Raw genomic sequence first — 21,097 nt, 5'->3', positions numbered from 1 at the left:
TATCACAGGAACCCTCTTTTCACGGGGAGAAACAAAACGACTAGTTTCGAGGCCCTCAAGAAGAAATTTTTTGATCGCATTGAAGGATGGATAGAAAAATCCATTTAGAAAACGGGTTGTAAGATGCTCATAATTCCGAGGGATAAATATTGTAGGGGATTAAATTTCCTAAACCACCATATGAAGAAAAGAGTTTCAGATGGTTGGAAAGAAATTAATTCTCTGAGATGCTTCGTGAAGGAAAATTCCTTCCATATCATTGGGGAAGGAAAGAAAACCTATTTTTTCGAGGACTGCTGGCTGAAGTCGGGCATAATCACTAGAGACAGGCTCGGCGGCGATACCTAGAAGGTGTAAGTGGCGGATCTCATTAGTCTTCTCTCTCTCTCTCTCTCTCTCTCTCTCTCTCTCTCTCTCTCTCTCTCTGTATGAGATGATTAAGAGTCTGGGGGTGGGGTTTGAGAACATTCAATTTAGTTGGGTTCCGAGGGATTGTAACAATGTAACTCATTTGCTTTGTGCTAAGAATATGAAATCTACTGAGTATGGTTTTTGTGCTTTAAGGGATGTCCCGCCCCTGGTGCGGGACGTGGTTACGGCGGAAGCCGAAGTTGAATGAGAGGTATGAGATCCGCTTTCTTTTTCGTTGCAGATTTTTAAGGGACGAGAAAGTTTTAAGCGGCGCATTTTAAGTTTTTTTTTTAACTTAAACCTCGGTTTAAACTTAGAAGTACGTTTCTATTTGCAACATAAATGAAATTTAGATTTATTGTAGATATATATATTGTCACAATCAGTCACTTTCAAGAAATATATTTATAGCTTTTCCATTTATCAACTTTAGAAGTTTCATTGGAAACATCCCCCATGAAGAGCATCTCTCTTTAGTAGCATTATTATTAATTCATTAGCTTTCGGTGCTTAAATTCAACCATATTCATTTTCTACCTCTTTTTTTATGGTACCAACCAAAAATTACCCAAACCAAAGCAATCATAAAATCCTAATATAAATATATTAAAAACAAACAAGCATCCATTTTTATTGCCCCTTCATAAGACCAACAATAATTGATCCGAAAATATCATTTTCCCCTTCATTCAACCTCTCAAATCTCTCGAGTGTCATATTCTCTCTCATCACACGATATCTTCTCAAGACTCTACAAAAAAAAAAAACACAAAATATGAACACAACAAGAAATCAAAACCTAAAGCTGCTATATCTGATTTTCTTGTTACTCTCACAAATTCAAATTCCCTTCCCACACTTTTTCACTTTATTTCTCCAATAGAAATCACCATTATATTCACCTCTCCTATATTCTAACCAAAAAAAAAAAAAATTGAGGAAAAAAGTCATGGCCATTGATATTTGCTCTGAGATCTCAAGCTTGTCAATCAGCCCACGAATCTCATTCTCTCACGATCTCAACCAACTAGATCAACAAGATCATCATTATCATCATCAAAATGGCCAACATTTCGATCGTAATAACCCAGTCTCCGATTTCGACTTCTGCGTGTTAAAAAACGACAACAATTTCATCTTCGAATTCCCCTCGGCCGACGAGCTCTTCTCCGACGGCAAAATCCTCCCCGTCGAGATCAAAACGACAAGTCATCACCAAAAGCCCGTCGACCTCGCTCAACAAAACGACAACTCGACGAAGAAAATAGTCCAGCTGAAAGAGCTTCTCTCTCTGAGCTACGACACAGACGAAGAAGAAGAAGAACGAGAAGTAAACGACAACAACGACACTAATAATAGTAATAATTATTCCGACGACAAAAAGAGCTCCCGAATAAACTACATGTCGTTTTGGAAGTTCCGGCGCAGCAACAGCCTCAACCTCGAGAAGATCAAGTCTCTTCACTTCATTTCCCGAAGCAACTCGACCGGGTCGACTCAGCCGACTCGGAAGCCGATCCTGCAGAAGCAAAAGTCCGCGAGCGCTTCTTCTTCAAAAGCCAAAAACAGAAACAAGTACAAGAGATCGTCGTCGTTTTCGAGCTTCCATAACCATCGGAACAGTAACAACGTTGAATTGTCGTCTTCCAAGTCGTACCCGAGGAAGGGTAATAATGGTAATAATAATATTTGTGGGTCTCAATATTACGGAAATACTAGAGTAAGTCCGATTCTTAATCTACCACAGCCGTACATTTCGAGAGTGACAATCAGTTTCTTTGGATTCGGTTCTCTCTTTTGTAACGGTAAAGTTAAAAACAAGAAGAAGTGAATTATATTTCGATAAAAAAAAAAAGAAGAAGTGAATTATATGATGATGTGTATATATTACAGTGATTTACAGTTTTAAAGTACAGATGGGGTTTTATTTATTTATTTTTTTGGAATTTTTTTGTTTATCAATGCTGTGTTCATGAATGTGAGCCCTGCATGTGACTCAGTTATGTGAAATAATGTTTTTATTTTTTTATTTTTTTAGGGGAAATTAATTGATATTTTGTGCTACAATTTGCAAAATATGCTATTACTGTACTTTCTTGTTATTATCATTTGTTTTTTTAATTATTTTTTTTTATAGGAAAAGACAAAGATTTTGAAGTTGTCTTTAGACACTGAATTCAGAGTTTGACCAATAAAAATTACGGCTTTAGAAAGCTTATTAAATCGAAAATTAATACTTGAAGAAAACATTTGAACCTACGTAAACAAATAACTTATATGATGAAAACTTAAAATATCTAATTAAATTAACTAACTATATTAAAAATTGGTTGAATTTAGCAGGATCAGTCGCTCGTGTGAGTATTTATTTTTCTAGTTCTGTAATTGGAAGATTATTATTCTCTTTGGTACTAGGTTAGAATAAAATGCTTGAATTTATATATGCATAAAATTAAAATTGTATTTATGTTATTTTTTTTTCTTACCTGTATTGATTGCTTAGTCGCTTTTCTTCAAATTGTGGGAATATTATGACAGTGTCAAAGATAGGGACAGTCAATTTCTTTTTGCAATGTATACCAGATTGTTTTGTTCAATAGGTGTTATCTCTCTCTCACTTTTTTCCTCTCTCTTTCTTTTGGTTTTTGTTCACTTTCTTTTGGGTTTTTTTTCGAATTTAAATTATACGAGAATCCATTTTTTTTTAATATATTAAGTACTTTCAGGTTTGAGCATCCATTAAACGTATTCTTTTTGTTTTCATCTATGATAGATTTTATAAGAATTGATAGCAACACTCTCTAACGTTTGCTGTAGTTGCATTTTAGTTCCCAAAGTGTTTTTTTTTAAAACGATAAAACTCAATGGCGTTACACATTTAGTTTGGCCGTAGGTCTTTTCCTAAATGGTTTTGAGAGTAGTATAAAAACTACAATTAACAACATTTTATAAGATTGATTTTTATGGTAATTATGTCTAGTTTCAATAACTTAAAAAATAATTTCCATTCTATAACCTTAATGTAACCAATTATTCATTCAAGTAACTCAATACGTCAATCAAATATATATATATATATATATATATATATATATATATATTTAATTGGAATGTTTAATCTAGACGTCTTGAAGGCAGAAGAGTTGGACGTGAGAGTCTATAGCTTTGCTGAATCGAAGACAATAGGAGATTTAACCATTGATAAATAATTTTATAAATTTTATGTGGGTTATTGTAATATTAATGTAGAAATAATTTGGATGAGAAAAAGTGTGGTATATTAGTTGATTTGTATGCTTTGTATGATTCTAGTTAGGTAAATATAAGGTATCTGTTAGGTTATTTAAATTAAATTTTTGTTTTTAAATTAAGCTTCCGAAACTGCAAATTATATATGGCCCATTAGGTAAATAGCCACATTTACAGTTTGACATTACTAAATAGTCAACGTTTCGTAAATCTTAGATAAATTGACACTTTCATATATTTACAGACATAATCTTAGGTAAATAATCAATTCCATTTATTAGGCCACATCATCTTTATGGTTATTTACCTAAGATTTACGAAACGTTGACTATATAACAATTTTAAACGTTTTAATTGGTTATTTACCTAATTTTTTTTATTATATATAATTACAGTAAAAATCAAGTTTTAAGTGTGTGTGTGTGTGTGTTTTTTTTTATTACAAAATAGTGAATTACAGCACAGAAAAATCTTGAGAGTTTTGCAAAGACTACTATATATTTTGGTCAGTGTAGTTTAGTGGCCATTTTGAAACATATAGAATTGCAAAGTAGCCATTGTTTGAGTAATTTTTGTTAATTAGTCCGTCAACATTATTTTATCCAACAAAAAAGATAACATTACCCACACCCTTTTACACAAAAAAAATGACTTGAAATAAATAGATATTAATAATAAGTATTCATTAAACAAGACTATACAAATCAACTAACACGTACCCAATCATCCTTTTTTAGCATGAAAACAATTTATTAGAGAAAAAAATAGAAAAAATCAAGAAAAAAAAAAATTCACGAGGAAGATGAATAAGATTATTAACAAAAATTAATGTTTATTAACAATGTGACAAAAAAGAATATCAGTAATTATTAACAATTTTAAACATTGCATATTTGAAGAAAAACCCATAAAATAAATGATACCTTATTCGACAAGAGGGACGACTACCCTATTAACAATAATTGATGATTATTATCTGTGCATATATATATATATATATATATATATATATATATATATATAAGAATCTAAAAAAACACAGTAAATAATTAACAGTTATTATTGATTATTAACTGCGCATAATTGGAGAAAAAATCAAAATATAAACAATACCATATTCTACATACTAAAATAAAGAAGATTTTGAATTCAAACGTTCTAGTCAAACACAGTTGTTTGAATATCAAGAACTGAATAAGAATGAAACCTAATTTCTGATGGAATTCTTTTAACTTCCATTGTTGTTTCTCTAATGCATATATGTCAGACCCATCCTTTTTTATGTTGCCGTGAGAAAATAAGAGAATTAGAAAATAATAATTAGAGATACGCTGAAATTAAAAAATAAATGGATTGACTTTTTAAATTAGTTTAAGGATACCTTCTTTAGAAAATTAGGTACAAAATATTAGGTACAAAATATTTGACCTTAATTGTCATATAAGTCTGATGGCTATTTAAAAAAAAATTGAAACGTTGGCTAAAATGAAATTCATACGTTTCAAGTGGTTTAGTTAGTATGAAATCTCATATATTTTTGAAGATCATTTTAACAGAAAAACGTTACCAAATGGTTATCATATAAGAAACTTTTGTCGAGCCTTTCATAAGCTTGATAGCCTTTTGAACTTTATTAATTTGTAAAATAGTAAAATTTTAACGAAAACAGTAAAATAGTCAAAAATTTATAAAAATGTACAAGTAATATATAATGTCAAAAAATTTATTGACAATGTAAAAGCAATACCAAACTTTGTCAATTTTACTAAAGAGCCAAAACACTTTGCAATTTTGCTAAAAAAGACATAATATTTTGAATATCTTGTTATTAATTAATGACAAATGACTATCTTTTGCATACTTAAGAACGTAAGTGCAACTCACGATAAACTTCAAGTACTTTCACTGTTAATTCTCTATATATTTTATAAAGCAATGAGATTTATACGGTGGAAAGGTCTTTGTCCCTCCGACTTTTGTGTTTAAATTTAGTCATATCATGACAAAATGGCTGTTTCAAAGTATCGGCTTTAGATAAAGAACTCAATGATTGTGGGGTCCCTATAATCTTTAGCCAACTAATAATCACAACGTTTGGTTATTAATTTATTGATGATGTTTTGATGAGTTGTTACATAGTACTTGTTAGCACAACCACCATAATTATCCCAGTATTGAATTTCCTATTGCTGACTTTATACGGAAGGTAAATCATGTTTTACTAATTAAAAAAACAAAAAATTAACCAAATAAGGTCCTTTTATAAATTTGGCATATATATATATTATATTTTATGAAGGAAGCATCATTGATGGAACATAACACTTCTTTATATAAATTATATTGAGTTAAATAGCATATCACTACATACTTAAATCTTTTGCCTTATTATTGGTGGGATAAAAGGTATTAAAAGCAGTGTTTGGCTTATTTGTGGCTAAGTTTTGAGTGGGTCAACTCATCGGAATTGATTAATTCTAACGTATTCTTATTCCTCGTTGCGATGAATATAAGATTGAATATATAGTCGTCAAAATCAATGTTATATTCAATGAGAAATTGATGCTCAAAGTATGTTGAAAATATCAATATTTGTGAAGGTAAGTGAATGTGTTGTAGTTGAGTGCACATACAACAGTCCCACATTTGGTCAAAAGAGTTTGGATTCCAAATGGTGACTCAGTTTTGTAAAGGAGCAATGACTTAGGGAAGCCCAAATCCACCACTCCCGCACCGCCGTCCGATCGGCCGGGCCGGGCCGGACCGAGCCGACCTGTTGGTTTGGGCCTAATTATTATATATTTTTTTTCCTCCCAGATTATATTATTTATTTATTTAATAAAATATTTGATATTAAAGGCTATGATTTTAATAGTTTGTAATCGCGTATTGGGTTACGGTTTATGCTTTGTAATTGTGCATCTAAGGCCTTCATAGCGAGCTTTGAATGTCCATAACCTACAATAACACCGTTGTTATTGTTTGAACGTTTTCAAACGTTGTAACCATGCCTTAATGGTTGTGGTTATTGCTGAACGGTTTTGGACTTTGGCTTCGCCTATATAAAGAGATCGTGTCCTCTCATTTGAAACACACTGAAGCAAACCTTCAAACAATTTCCTCTCTCCCTCCAGAAATTCGAGTTTGTTTTCTTTGTAGTCTAATGATAGGTTATGATATAGTAGGTTTCAGATTGGCTGCTACTGGGAAATTTTGATATAGTGGCAAGTTTGCTTTCTAGCTTTTTTGGTTTTAATCTTTGTTGGATTCCAAGCAAATGTAACAGTTTGGCTCACAAGATTTGTAAGTGGGCTGAACAGAACAAGTTGGTTACCTCCAGGATTTCCACCCTGGGACATTGAGGTTTAGTTTTATGAAATTTCCTCTTTTCGAGCAAAAAAAAAAATGGTAGGTTATGACATAGAGTTCTGTTAGTCAGAGTCATTTTGGTGCACCGTTCGTCTCATTGTCGCTGTATCCTGAGAAGCTCTTGCTCATTATTTCCAGCACCTAATGAGAGAACGATATTGCTTCAAGGATATCATCTATCAAGCCCTGACGATACCCTTTGTTTTTCTTTTGCGGTTAAGATCTTGTGTGTTATTTTTTTTTAATCGGTTTAATATTATGTCTACACTTTTCCCTGGTTCTATTATATCATTTTTATCGATAATTATCTTTAAAGGTTTTTGCAAATTGTCTTCTATCTCGTAATTATTTATTTAATTACTTTTAACAATTATTATTGTAAATTAGACCTTTAGTTTACCAAATTATTTACCATAATTGCTACTTTGTTTCCCGGTTGGAAAATAAAGAAGCCCATACCCTTGCTCGCGCGTCACAAGTAAAACCAAATTTCCTTACAGTGTGCGTTTTGAGAATGGGTGTAATTTGCAGCAGATCTAACTCCTAAATTGGACGTAATGATTTCAGCTGAACAAACAAACATAGCTTATACATATCTAGTAAAAAACACCAATATAATTAGCCTCAACAGTGCCAACGAAAAACTGAGCACCGCGTTGATAAAATTCGGTGATCGTGGTGGCGTTGTAATACGGCCCTACGCTAAAATTCTCCAAAATCCTTCCATCTCCGTCGATCTTTATTGCTTGACTTGGTGACGTGGCAGGTTCGCCGGGCTGATCAAAGTTAAAGGCCACCCAAAAATGATCTCCCGTGGGAATTCTTTTAATATTATCAGGCATTCCCTCGAATCTAAGCACAACTTGAGTCTTTAAAGCTCGATGGCCTCGCAACCACAGCTTGATAATTCTTCTCCGAAATGTCTCTGCGACGAGGACGAACGAGCAATCGGAGCTAATCGCGATCCCATTTGCTCCGGCGAGTTCGCTCAAAAGCACTTTCACTTCTCCCGTGTTTTGGTCGTATTTCAACAATCTTCCGGTCTTGTCATTGCTTCTTAGCGCTTCCATGTATTGACTGAAAACACGTAAATTCCATATCACATTACCTACATTTTTGAGTTTTCACGTAATAGCTTTGGCTGGCCATTTTATCCCCGGAAATCAAGGAGAGAAAAAGAAAGAGCCCATGACTTGGTTATATATACACATGCAAATGACGTGGCTCGTTGTTATATATGATACAATCATACAAAAACCGTTTGTCCCGAATTGAAAAAAATTCATGATGACCCAAGAATTTAATATTCTAGAATTATTATTTGTAAATAACGTGTAATAAAAATCTCACTTTATATATACAACTTAAGGAAAAAACTTCTCTATAAAGAAAACCAAGGGTTACTAATATTTAATACTCGAAAAAAAGACTGGGTCGGCATACCCCAATTCAATTTGCTTGCTATAGATAAAAAGACTGTCATTCTTTATTTTTTATAATATATATGAGTGTTTAAGAGTGCAAACTTTGGAATATTTCTTTTAAATATTACCGTAATATTAAACTCAACGTACGTAATTAACAATATAGTTACAACACGTAAAAAATCTTGAAATCAATGTACCGAAGAGAAGAGTATGATTTATAACACTATAACCGGGTTTTTGATGTTACCTTTGTGGAAATTTGGAACTAAAATCGGTGAAATAAATGTCTCCGGTGAATTGGTCGACGCTCAAACCGTTGGTAAATCGGAAAGGAACTCCTTCGGCTGAGGTGGCAAGCTGCGTTGCAAGCCCTCCGGTGGGCCCGACCACGAGTAATCCTTGATACGCGTCCGCAATGAACAACTTTTTCTTCGAAATATAGAACTCGATTCCTAACGGTCTCCCACATATATGACCTAATTCTCCTATGTTCTTTCCGTCACACTCTTCTCTTGTCCTTCAAATCAAAATTAATAAGCATACATAAATGAAATCGCACCCAAAAAAAAAAAAAAACACAAGAATTCACTAGTTGCCAATTATATTAACATTATCAACTTAATTTAGAAGAAATTTCATATATACAAGTCCGATTATCAATACGTACTTGAGTTATAAAGCACTCATTTTTTTTCTTCATAAACTAAATAGAAGTATTCTCTATCTCTTCACTAAAAAAATGAATAACTTATGATCCAGACTATTATTTTGACACTAATAGATGTGAAATATTTTAAATCGACTATACTATATGAAAAATCAATTTACAAAATTTGCATGTGTTTGCCTAAATAAGAATTCTCAAATCGACTTTATAATCGAGTTAGCCGGCGAGTTTATTATTTCATGGTATAAACAGATCATAGTAAGATTTTTTTTTTTTTTTTCCTTTTTCATTTTACGACAGTGCAACAGAAATAACTATCACATGCCATATCATATCCTGTACTATGCACAAAAAATATTTTAAAACCAACCAGATATATATAATTCGTACCTATTAGGTTGTGTGAAGGCAAACTCGTCAAAGCTATTGGACCGATTTATATATCTGATAATTCTTCCATCGGAGATGCTTGTATATGGTCCTCTACCAAAAGCGTCAAAGGTGATAGATTCAGGACCAACTGTGTTGTTTGACAGATAAAGCTTCCGAAAATTCCATATTTCTTGTTGCCCAAAAACAACTGAGGGCAAAGAGAGGACAATAATGAAGATCGAGATCATCGTTTCATGAGACTATAAATTTTGCATTATAAATGAAGATATATATATATATATATATGTTTATAAAAATCTCATTATTACTATTTTTTATATTTTCCGGGATATCATATCACCAAGATTATACGCAAGATGTGATTCACGAATAAAAAAAATAAATGAAACATGTGCCATTTTTTTTTTTTTTTTATATGCGTTTTGATTTTCTCTTCTGTGGGAGAATTAATTGTTTCCAGTTTCAATTATAACCCGTAAATTAATTCAATCAGTGAAGGATTATGTTATACTGTTTAAAGTCACCAGCCAGTTAATTTTAAACTTTGATCTTACAACAAAATACAACGAGTACTTCTAATATCTCTGCTAGTTCCACAAATGACCTTATAATTAACTTAATTACAAGAGCTGACGCCCCATGAACTTTCAGCTATTAATGATATTGAAGTATTAATTTTTGTTCGAGTGTAAAATAACAATAATTATTCTTTAAATCTCATAGAATATATATAGGGAAATTTGCGTCAATATCACAAATTCGTCGGGTTTTTGCATTTGTGTCACAAAGTTGTCAAAATTGCATTTGTGTCACGTATTTACATTCGTGTCACATGTGCAAATTTCAAATTACTCTATCTCATCATTTAATCTTTTTATTAGTTATTTCATGTCTTCTGAATTTTTACAATACCTCATAAAAAATCACTTTATCTTCCTCTAAACTTTCTAAAAATTTTGGGTGTGACTTATTTACAATTGGATTGTCAATTTGTGACATAAGATGCAAATACCACATATATATAGACACTACCACAAAATATGTTTAATTATTTTTGCAAAGTCCAAAATAATTTGAGCGGAAACCTTGCATAAAGATTGTCAAATTTCAATCTTTTAATAAAGTCAAATATAATTTGTGCAGATCTAGGCACAAAGTATATCAATCGCATTGATCGTCTCGTAGTAGGCTGCCAGTTCAACGCACGTTTAAATATAACTTCTTTAAAAATATCAGATATTTTTGCCCTTCAACTATGGCAAACGTAACATCGTGATCTTCAAAGTCTCAAAACTATTTTAAAGATATTCAAACTTTTTTTTAATCGTCTATGGTCCTTCCCAGGGCCGGCCCAAACTCTTCAGGGACTCTAAACGATTCAATATTTTGGGACCCTATAATACTAATAAAAATTTAAATTTTCAGGGTAAAAAATGTAAATTTTTTAGAAAATGAGCTAAAAATGTAAATTTTTAGGGTAAAAAAATGTAAATTTTCTTAAAAATAGACAAAAAGTGTAAAATAATTTTTTTTTGGCTCAAGACAAAGCTTTGCCCGCCTTAGGTAAGGGCCGGCCTTGGTCCTTCCGTGTGTTTTTCCTTCAATTCGTCAGTCAAGTCATCACATTTTTCTCACGTGACCACTCGAATGAGGGTAATATAGTAATCTCAAACAATTATGAAACGAGTGTTATTAATATTACTATAAAATAACTAATAATTAATTAACATAGTAAAATAAAAGGAATTTGAAATGTTTATGTGGAAAATACATAAACAAAAAAGAAAACATACTCAGAACATTAAAACAATTAAAAATATTCGACCTCCGTATCATAAATGACAGGGGTATTAAACAATAAGCACACAAGGCCAATAATTTACTTGAACAACAACATATACATATAATAGCTACAAGAATAAATAGCAAGGTTTTTGTATTCACCATCAACTTGGTCCTGTAAATCCTTCTCGAACCGATTGATTTTCTTCAAAAGCCTTGGAAAAATTCGAATCGATCTCTTACACATTGGCGGGTCAATCCATTCCAAAAACCCACAACCTTTGGCATTAGCATTCTGAAACAATCAATAACACTTTCAGTAATCCAATCCAAAATCGTAAATATTAAGTACTAACCATGTAATCTTCACACTCAATCTAACCTTGTAATTGGTACAACCAAAAAATCTTCTACCCGGGTTCGCGTCGGTCCAAGATGTGCGTTCAACGCTGCTCAACCCATGGAAACACTTCGGCGAACGTCGACGATGAACTCCAAGTGACCCATCTTTGCCGAAGCTTTTTGACGTTCGCGATGACTCGACAATGATGAACATTCACTCACCATGACGCGATTCCTGAGACTACAAGATTGACGAAGACTTTGGATTTCTGCTTTGGATTGACAAAAACTACGAGATTGATGAAGACCTAGGTTGAGAGAGAATGAAACGCGAATTGGGAATAAATATTTAGTTTCTTCTTTTAATATTTAAATGAGTTTTGTATTATAGTATCCTCATTTATTAACAGCCAAGGGTATTTCTATAACTTGCCTCATTTGAGTGGTCTAGTGATAAAAACGTAATGACTTGCCTGGCATTTTGAGGGGAAAAACAGACGGAAGGATTAAAAACGATATAAAAAAAATTGGAATACCTTTAAAACAGTTTTGAGATTTCGAGGACCAGAACGTTACACTTGCCATAATTGAGGGGGGCAAAGATGTCATATATTCATATATTATTGAGGAATATTTAAATTGAGAACTTATTTAAAAAAAGGGATAAATTACACTATTGCCCCCTCAACTCTATGGCAAGTAATGATTGACCCCCTAATAAATGAAAACGTACATCAGAGGACTTAAAATCCTACAATGTAACGATTAGCTCCTTTTGTTAACTTGTATCGACAGAACTCGTTACCTTTCTCGCGTTTTAAACACGTGATGTGTGAATTTATTAGAATACCCTTATTCGAATTATTTATATAAAATTGGGGAAACAACAGACGAAATAAATTCGCGTGCTAGTGTTCCCAAAATCAATCAACCGAGAGGCGCGATTTCAATCGAGAAAAATGGATGAGAGTCAGTCTTGGAGCAGCGAAACGTTGAATCGTTCTCAGCCCGGTACAAACGATGAAGCTCAGTCCTCTAGCGAAGATCGTCGACGACCTAGTTGTCTGTGCGGACTGCAAGCATCCAACGCACTTCGTGGACCGATGAGAATCCTGGGCGTCGATTTTTGGGTCTCGATATAAGGTACGTTATTTGTGTTGAATGAATGTGTTTATCTTCTCAATTCATGAATTGGTGTGTGTGTTTATCTTCTCAATTCATGGACTGGTGTTTTAATTTCGCAGAAAGGGATATGTAACGGGTGTGGGTTTTTAGAGTGGATCGATCCCCGGATGTGTAAGAGATCGGTTCAAGTGATACCCGGATTACTGAAGAAGAGAAACAAATTAGACCAGGAACTCAGGCATGGGAAAGAATTTGATCTTGCTGATGGACTTAACAATGTGGGCGAATCAATGGCGAATTGGGGCAAAATAGAAGCCGAAGTCAAGAACATGAAAGTTATGTTCCTCATCATAGTTGCACTACTGTTGTATGTCATTCTCTTTAAGTAAGGCTATGTTGCCCCTAAGATTTGTACAACTGTTTTGTATTGTATGATTTTTTTTGTTTTTGGTGCTGAATGAATCGGAAATGGAAATTTGAAGCACTATTTTGCGGAAATGGCAAGTAAGAGATATGTTTACATACATAATTGGTTTGTTTGTTGGAAAAAAATATACTGAAATGGCAAGTAAGATATCAGCCAGTCAAAATATATTGAAATGACAATTACAAGATCAAAATAGAGAAAACATTGACATTAACTTACCAAAATCAACATAATAGCCTTTTAGACATATTCAAGAGGTCTATTAATCATCAAAATATACAAGTGTTTTAGACCACAAAATAGTCATCAAAAGTGTATTAGACCACAAAATAGTCATCAAAATAACACACCAAAACAGCCTTTTAGAACAAGATTCTTGGCAGCAGTCCTGATCCTTTTCTTGGCCCCATTGTCATGTGAAATCTCGGGCTCTTCTGCACAAACACAATGTATACAAATCACCACATAATAGCATGGTCCAGAAATAGTTAATGTTAACTTACCCTAAGGGTTTGGGAGGGCTGACTCGATCGGTTGACTTGGAGCCTGTGTAGGTTGACCCTGACTTGGAGCCTGCGTGGGTTGACCCTGATTTTGGCTTGGATTGTGTGGTTGACTCTGACTTTGGCTTGGGTGGTTAGGTTGACTCTGACTTTGGCTTGGGTGGTTTGATTGACTCGACGTCTTTGTGAAAACATGTAATAAACATTTGGATTAGGGACCATTTATTAAACACTCAAAGTATAAATCTCACAAGTTCTTCCTCTTTTCTTCTGAAAAAATTAGGGTATTATGCCCCCATTTGCCGCACTATGAGCATGTCGTTGTCACGTATTTTTTGGAAATCCTAGTTGCACCACGTGGGATTACCTCATCATGTTCCACACGCCTCAGCTTTTTTGGCCTTCCTGGTTCGGCTCTGTCAGGTGGTCTTGACAAGGGTGCTTTACCTGTCTTTTGCCATTGCTCTATTGGATTCATTGGAAATATTTGGTACTTGTAGGTGGCCACATACGTCTCCTTTTTGTAACATTCTGCGACGTAGTACACAGGGTCTTCGTGCTTATGCCATATGCAAGCAATTGCATGGCCGCATGGTATAACTGTATGACACATTACACACATGAACAAAACATGAACATATACGTGAAGTCTCAACAAGAACAAGTAAATGATCAAATACCTGATAGATCCCACCGTTTACAAGAACAAGTCTTGTTTCTCAAGTTAACCGCGTGCATCCCAGCATACATATTTTTAACTTGGTAGTCATGTCCACCAGACCATTGTGCAATGTATAAAGATGAATTGTCTATAATTTTTTTCCAAAATTTTAGAAATTCTGGGACCTATACAACCATGCCAATTTGCCACAGCCAGTCTTTGCTTTGTGAATCGTTGTAGGAGATACATTCTTATGTTCAAGCATTGATAGTATTGGTTTTTGTCTTGCAATCAAAATAGCCCTAAATCACATAAATTAAAGTGTCAATCATTAACAGACTTGGAAACTAAAATGTAACTGAAGACAATAAATTCAATATGACCTTGTGCCATTGAAGCATTCACACATGTTATTCAGTAACATGTCACACTTGAGTGTTATTTTGAACCCACTTCTGGTCCAGTGACTCATTTTTCAACCAGCCAGTCAAAAGCCTTGACATCCTCGGCTTTTATGAACTCCATCTCGGCATTAAATCTATCTACTGAGTAATAAGCCATAGCCGCTGCCATCATCTTTGTCTTCAAATATTGACCCTTGAACACCTATGATAAACAGAATATACCACCGGCATTTTAGTAGTCACATACACACAATATTAAGTATTTAAATCAGATGAAATTATTTAGTATACCTTGATGAAGTTACTTTGGAGATGTCTGACACAATGTCGATGTTCTTCCATTACTGAACCATCTTCCCGTATTCCAGTCAAAGCCTCTTTTAGACCTTTCTGCTTGTCAGTAATAAAAGTCCAGTGGTACCCATTTTGTATGCTCAGGTCAATCTTTAGCCAGTTTAAAAACCAACTCCATGTTGCCTTCCCTTCGAATTCCACAACTGCGAATGCAATTGGGAACATGCCATTATTAGCATCAACCCCTACTGCACTCAGTAGTTGGCCTGTATGATGCCCTTTGATGTGGCACCCATCCAAACCAATGATAGGTCTACACAATCTGAAACCAGCTTTGCACGCCTCATAGCATATATACAATCTCTTGAACAAGTATTTACCTTCAGAGTCAACTTAAGTATCAAATTCTACTGTGGATCCGGGGTTTGACCTTTTAATCTCTGCACCATAATCCCACAAAACCGCGTATTGCTGCTCATAAGTACCTTGGATAGCTATCTCAACAGCTTTTCTTGTTCTATACGCCTTCATTCTCGAACACTCGAATACAAAACCTTTTTGTACGCGACTCATGAAATTTGCTGCTGACCAGGATTCATTGTCTTGAAACTCTTGACAGTATGTCTTCGCCAACCAAGCCGATGTTGCAAACTTGTTCTTATTTGTCCGGGCACATGTATGCTCACCTTGGTACGTCTTGATCATCCATGTTGATGACTTCCCAACCACAGATGCAAAGCAGACCTACTTACATTTGGGGTCCTTACACTCTGCACGTACTCTGTTAGGGTCATTCTTTTTTGAAGAACACTTCTTTCCCAGTCCTAATTGAGTACTCTTTAATTGCTTCCTCAAATACCTTACCGTTTGGGAACACTAAACCAAGCTTGAATTTTGGTTTTTGCATGTCAGTCTCGGGTCTGAATTCAGAAAATTTTTGGCAACTTCTTCTTAACAAAGTCACGTGGCATCTTATGTTCTTCGTCGTCACTTGATGAAACGTTACGCTCACCAAACTCGTCTTCATACTCACTGTCTTCGGCTTCCTCAACTTCTTTACATTTCCCTTTATTCTGCTTCAATACATCAAGGCCAAGGTCAATAGCATCTACAATAACATCATTGTCACTCCGTTCGTATCCACTTTCTTGCTCACGGTCTTCATCATCATCAACCTGGTCTTCATCATCTTCTTGAGCATCAACCTGCTCTTCATCGTCTTCTTGAGCATCAAACCGCTCTTCATCGTCTTCTTGAGCATTCACTTGCTCTTCACGGTCTTCTTCAGGATCGGCCTGCTCTTCACGGTCTTCTTGAGCATTAGCCTGCTTTTCACGGTCTTCTTGAGCATTGGCCTGCTTTTCACCCTGGATTGCTTGAACATGCTCTTTTTCTATAGGATTTGGTACCATGTGCTTGCAGTAGAGGTCAATTACTCTTGTTGTTTCCATTAACTCTCCAATACTTGTAAGCAAATCATCATCTGTGTCAACGTAGTCCATCTTTTTTTCTCCTACTGCAGGTAAGAAATAGAATGCTCCAGCATCATATCCTAAGTATTTCTTCAACATACCATTTATTATCACAATTGAAATCCTATCCAAATCTTAATATCCAAAGTACGAGACTTCTCCATCAACGTATACCATCTCTGACTCCGTCATAGCCATAGTGCCACCATGATGAACTTTAAAAGTAAATAGTGTCGAGGAAGGATCTGAAAGACAAAGATTCCAAGAATCATTTAAGAACCATCATTTAATAGTGTCGAGAATTATAATTTAATGTTCCAATAAGACAAGGATTGAATACGACCGGGGACCACCACCACCACCACCAAAAAAACCCTAACTCGGGACCACAACCACCATCCGACATAACCCAGGCAAAACATAAAGTTTGGGACCACCATAAACTATTATAAAATACAAAATCGGCAAAGCAATAAGCATAGGACCACCATTACATATAAAATCTTACCATAGTCAATTTTGCTCCTTTAATTCTCTTCAGACGAAGCGCTCTGAACTGTTTTATTCGTTGCCGTTTTAAGCTTCGTTTTCGCCTTGGATTTCTGGCTACTGGTTTTCTTCTTCGCCGGGGATTTCATCTCCACGATTTGAATTTTTGTTATGAGAAAATGAAGAACTTTTTGGGGGTATTATTTCATTCATTATTATATCCTTATTACTTCATTATTCAGTAAAATTACAAAACTACCCATGACATATTTTTCAAGAGATGAGTTCCGTCGATACAAGTTAACAGAAGGACACATTGTAGTATTTCAAGTCCTCTGATGCACGTTTTCATTTATTAGGGGGTAAATCGTTACACACCACGCCTATTGAGCTTGCTCATGTTGGGCCCTAAAACCCAACCCTTTCTCGACCAAACAAAGAGAGTCATTCGCTCCACCTCTTTAGTGGATATTGCCTGATGAATTTACACATGAATTTGAGATTTGGACAAATCTGTTAATGATGATCAAAACCAATATTCAAATTATAATTTAGGATACTTCTATTTATGAGCCATGTGAGCATATACAAATTAACCCTTGATTTTTTTATACAAAAATTACCCACTACCCACTTTCCCTCTAAACAATTTAAAAACAAATTGTGGTAGCTAGCTTGGTCTAGCGGTAATCCCACACATACCTCGACGGAGAGGTCATGAGTTCAAGCCCCCATGGGATGCAGAAATGCATGCCCCCTAAGATTTATTCTAAAAATTATGTAATCTTGGCCAATAGTGCCACCTATTATGTAATCTTGGCCGATAGTACCACCTGCGCTTTGCACTGCTGATATATCATGTAATCCTGGCCGATAGTGCCCCTACTAAAAAAAAAGTAAAAAAAAATTAAAAATAGAAAACATTAAAGTCATTTCATTTCCTTCGATCTCACACTCACTCTCTCTTTACGTTATCTTTCTCTCTCTTTCTCTCCTTGATTCTCTCTAGGCTAAAAACGAAGGAAAAAACCACCTCGCCCACAGCTGTTCCCGTTGATTTTATGATACATAGAGTATTGAACGAAACCCTAATCCTTATTAATAACTTTGTTCTCGGTATCGAAACACTAACCTTCCCTCTTTCTTCTCCATTCCCAAAATCACCGAATGACAAAGCCAAAAAAAAAACACACCGGTTCGGAGGAGTCCTATGATGAAGACGGTTCATGTTGCGCCGTTGTCCTAAAAAAAAGGTAAAAGGAAGACTTTGTCGTCCCCCAAATCAAGTGCAAAATGTTTGAAGAAGGCATTATCAGAATCGCCATTGTCAGAATCGGATATTGAAGCGTCGCACTTCGAATTAAAGGTCTGAAAAGAGAAAGTCCACAAAGAATGATGTATATTTATTGATTGAATAGAACTTGGGATATCTGTAGACAAAAAAGTGAGGTAAATTTGTTTAGGATTATTTTGTTGATTGCTTGCTTGTATGTAAACATGTTAGGGTATTTGTAGACAAATAAGCCTACAATTTATTATTATGTACACTTATATGTCTACAATTTTTGTAATTGTAGACTTGTATGCATACATTTTTTTACAAATCGTAAACTATTTGTCGACATATATTGACTGTTTGTATAGACTTTCATGTTTGTTTATTGATACATGTAGGGATTTGTCAGAGTTGTCCTCGAAGACGAGGTAGTTGACCACAACTTCAATTTCTTTGGCCCATTGGAAAAGTTTGAGGAGGTTGTGGGCATGTCATCTGAGGATAAGACACCTTTTAGCTTGTCCTGTTTTGGTCAGTTCCTTGATTAGCCAAAAATTATAAAATCCTCGAAGATTATTAACCACATGTTGATGAGGGTGAGTGATTTTGACGAGTCCGATTAAGATGACGCTCTGTACATAGAGATTGATAGTGAACCAATAGCGTTCATATGAAAGCAATTTGTGGAGATTACATGTCTTTGCTACATTTATTATTATTGTCACTGTGATTATTCGGAAGATTTGGACAATCGTTTGTACACGAAAATCTTCCATGGTGGCATTCTCAAGCATTGCGGAGTGATGACCTCGATGGTGACTTTAAGAAAGTCTTGGGAGAATAATGAGAAGTGAGTGAAGTTTTTATTAGCTTCATTTTTTCATGAACATTCACGATCCCAAACATGTCTTGAATTATGCTTGTGGAGGGCTTCGACCATTTCAACATGACTTAATTAAATTAGCTAATTTCTAATTATTAACTAAACGTTGACTAAAATGCAATTAATAAGTTTTGCGTGACATAGTTATAATTTTGATAATAAATTGATGAGTGCCAAAATAAGCACAAAAATTTATGAAGAGAATTAGAAAAACAGTTTAGTAACTGTCCATAGTAATTGAACAACAAACCACTAATCGTTATAATTTTAAATCTTTGTAGCTAGGCCGCATTGATAGCTACAATTTTGCAAGGTTGTAACCAGCAGTAACATACACAATTAAACCTGGCTTACCGGTAAGTCCCGCACGTCCCGCTCCCGCTTATGCCCGGACTCCCGTTAATTGGCCAAACGGGAGTCCCGTCCCGTTAAGTAATGGGACGGGACGGGACTTTGCCTAACGGGAATTCGGAACCCCGTTAGGCATAAAAAAAAATAACGTTTTAAAAGAATTTAAATAATTAAATAGAAGGATGTAATTGTAAGGAATTTAAATTAAGTGGGTAGAAATGAAGATTTAAATGAAGTTAAATAATTATATACAATGACTTAATTGAAAAGATTTTGAAGTAAATGGGTAGAAAAAATAATAAAAAAAATGTGAAATTATAAATGGGCCTCCTAAAAAACCTCACCGACCCCTAAAAAGGTGCGACGGCGAGGAAAAAGAGCACCCTTTTCCTCGTTAATTATTTGAAAATTTATCTCGGACAAGGGCCGGGATATCCCTTAGTTATACAAGTTAATCTAACCATTTATGTTTACATTTGCGAAATCAACTTCAAAATCGTCAAGAATATCGAAGCACATGAATGTTTCTTGTGCTCGATTTCTATGTTGAATCCAATCCTTACCGCACGTCAATGCTTCGACCATCTCCGGTTTCAAGCTACATCTTCTATCGTCGATGATGCGGCCCGCGCTACTAAAAGCCGCCTCAGATGACACGGTTGAAACAGGGATGGTGATGATGTCTTGTGCCATAGATGACAAGACCGGGAACCTCCTCGCATTCTGTCTCCACCAAACCAAGAGGTCGATGGCTTCGTCATCCGACCTGACCCAATCGTTCCGATCGTACTCTTGGATCTCCGGATGGGACTGTGCGTCGGTTGCACTCGACCTCGTCTGACTTGTCTCAGCTTCTTGTTGTTGAGGCGATGGGATGTAAGCGGGCGCGTTGACGAAGACATTCGTGTATTGGTGTCTTCTCGGATACTGCGTCTGTGATTGAGATGGTTGTGCTCGGTATTGCGGTAGGAGTTTCGCCTCGTATACCTTGAAAAGATCAAAAAAAGCTTCCACGATCCTCGGGAGATCAAGTGCAATGTAATCTTGGTCCACGAAATGGTTTCTAATGTACTTCAGAAATTTTTTTAAACCACCAATTTTACATCGGACGTCTAGAATGGCTCCAAAACCGTATAATAATGGAACCTTTCCAGCCCCCCAATATTTTAAAAACTTGGCTGTCATTGCTTGAATAGAATCTTGAAAAATTGTTTCGTTTTTATATTTATCAAGATGCACGGCAATTGCGGTCATAGTATGAAGACCGAGAAAAGAAGTAGGAGTGTAAACAGCAGAGTGATAACAAGTTTCTTTGTAAAAAATGTCGAGAAAAGAAACAAATGATTCAGCCATCCTAATATCATATTCGGATATAGCGTTTTCGCCATGTTCGCTGTTAATGTAAGAAACAATAACATTGACGTAATGCTCGGATAAGAAGTTGGTCAACATGAGAAAGGTAGAATTCCACCTAATTTTGTTATCTAGGTGAAATGTGCGTTCTTGGAGACCGTTTAGTCTAAGACGTCTCTTAAGCTCATGTAGAGGTTGAACTATTTATCCAACTAATGT

General features: G+C 35.0%; 1 protein-coding gene and 1 pseudogene across 1 annotated transcript; one reads left to right on the top strand and one right to left on the bottom strand.

Annotated features, from left to right (window-relative positions):
• The first annotated feature begins 1,049 nt into the window (after positions 1-1,049).
• Positions 1,050-2,243, top strand: LOC149383899 (uncharacterized). The gene has a single exon (XM_089628271.1). The coding sequence runs from the start codon at positions 1,361-1,363 to the stop codon at positions 2,240-2,242; it is 882 nt and encodes a 293-aa protein (XP_089484397.1). The 5' UTR covers positions 1,050-1,360; the 3' UTR covers position 2,243.
• A 5,382-nt stretch (positions 2,244-7,625) lies between these two features.
• On the bottom strand, positions 7,626-9,743 carry LOC149383898 (protein STRICTOSIDINE SYNTHASE-LIKE 10 pseudogene; annotated as a pseudogene).
• Positions 9,744-21,097: the final 11,354 nt, after the last annotated feature.

Source organism: Urtica dioica, chromosome 10 (assembly GCF_054948205.1).
Source record: "Urtica dioica subsp. dioica isolate 48M chromosome 10, U.dioica_male_clone48M_v1_H2, whole genome shotgun sequence".
NCBI classification, from domain to species: domain Eukaryota; kingdom Viridiplantae; phylum Streptophyta; class Magnoliopsida; order Rosales; family Urticaceae; genus Urtica; species Urtica dioica.
Note: the sequence above shows the minus strand (reverse complement) of the source record. Positions and strands in the feature narration are given on the sequence as shown.

What these genes read in the sequence shown, in the direction of transcription:
- LOC149383899 (XM_089628271.1), top strand. Translation starts at nt 1,361, where the DNA reads ATGGCCATTGATATTTGCTCTGAGATCTCAAGCTTGTCAATCAGCCCA.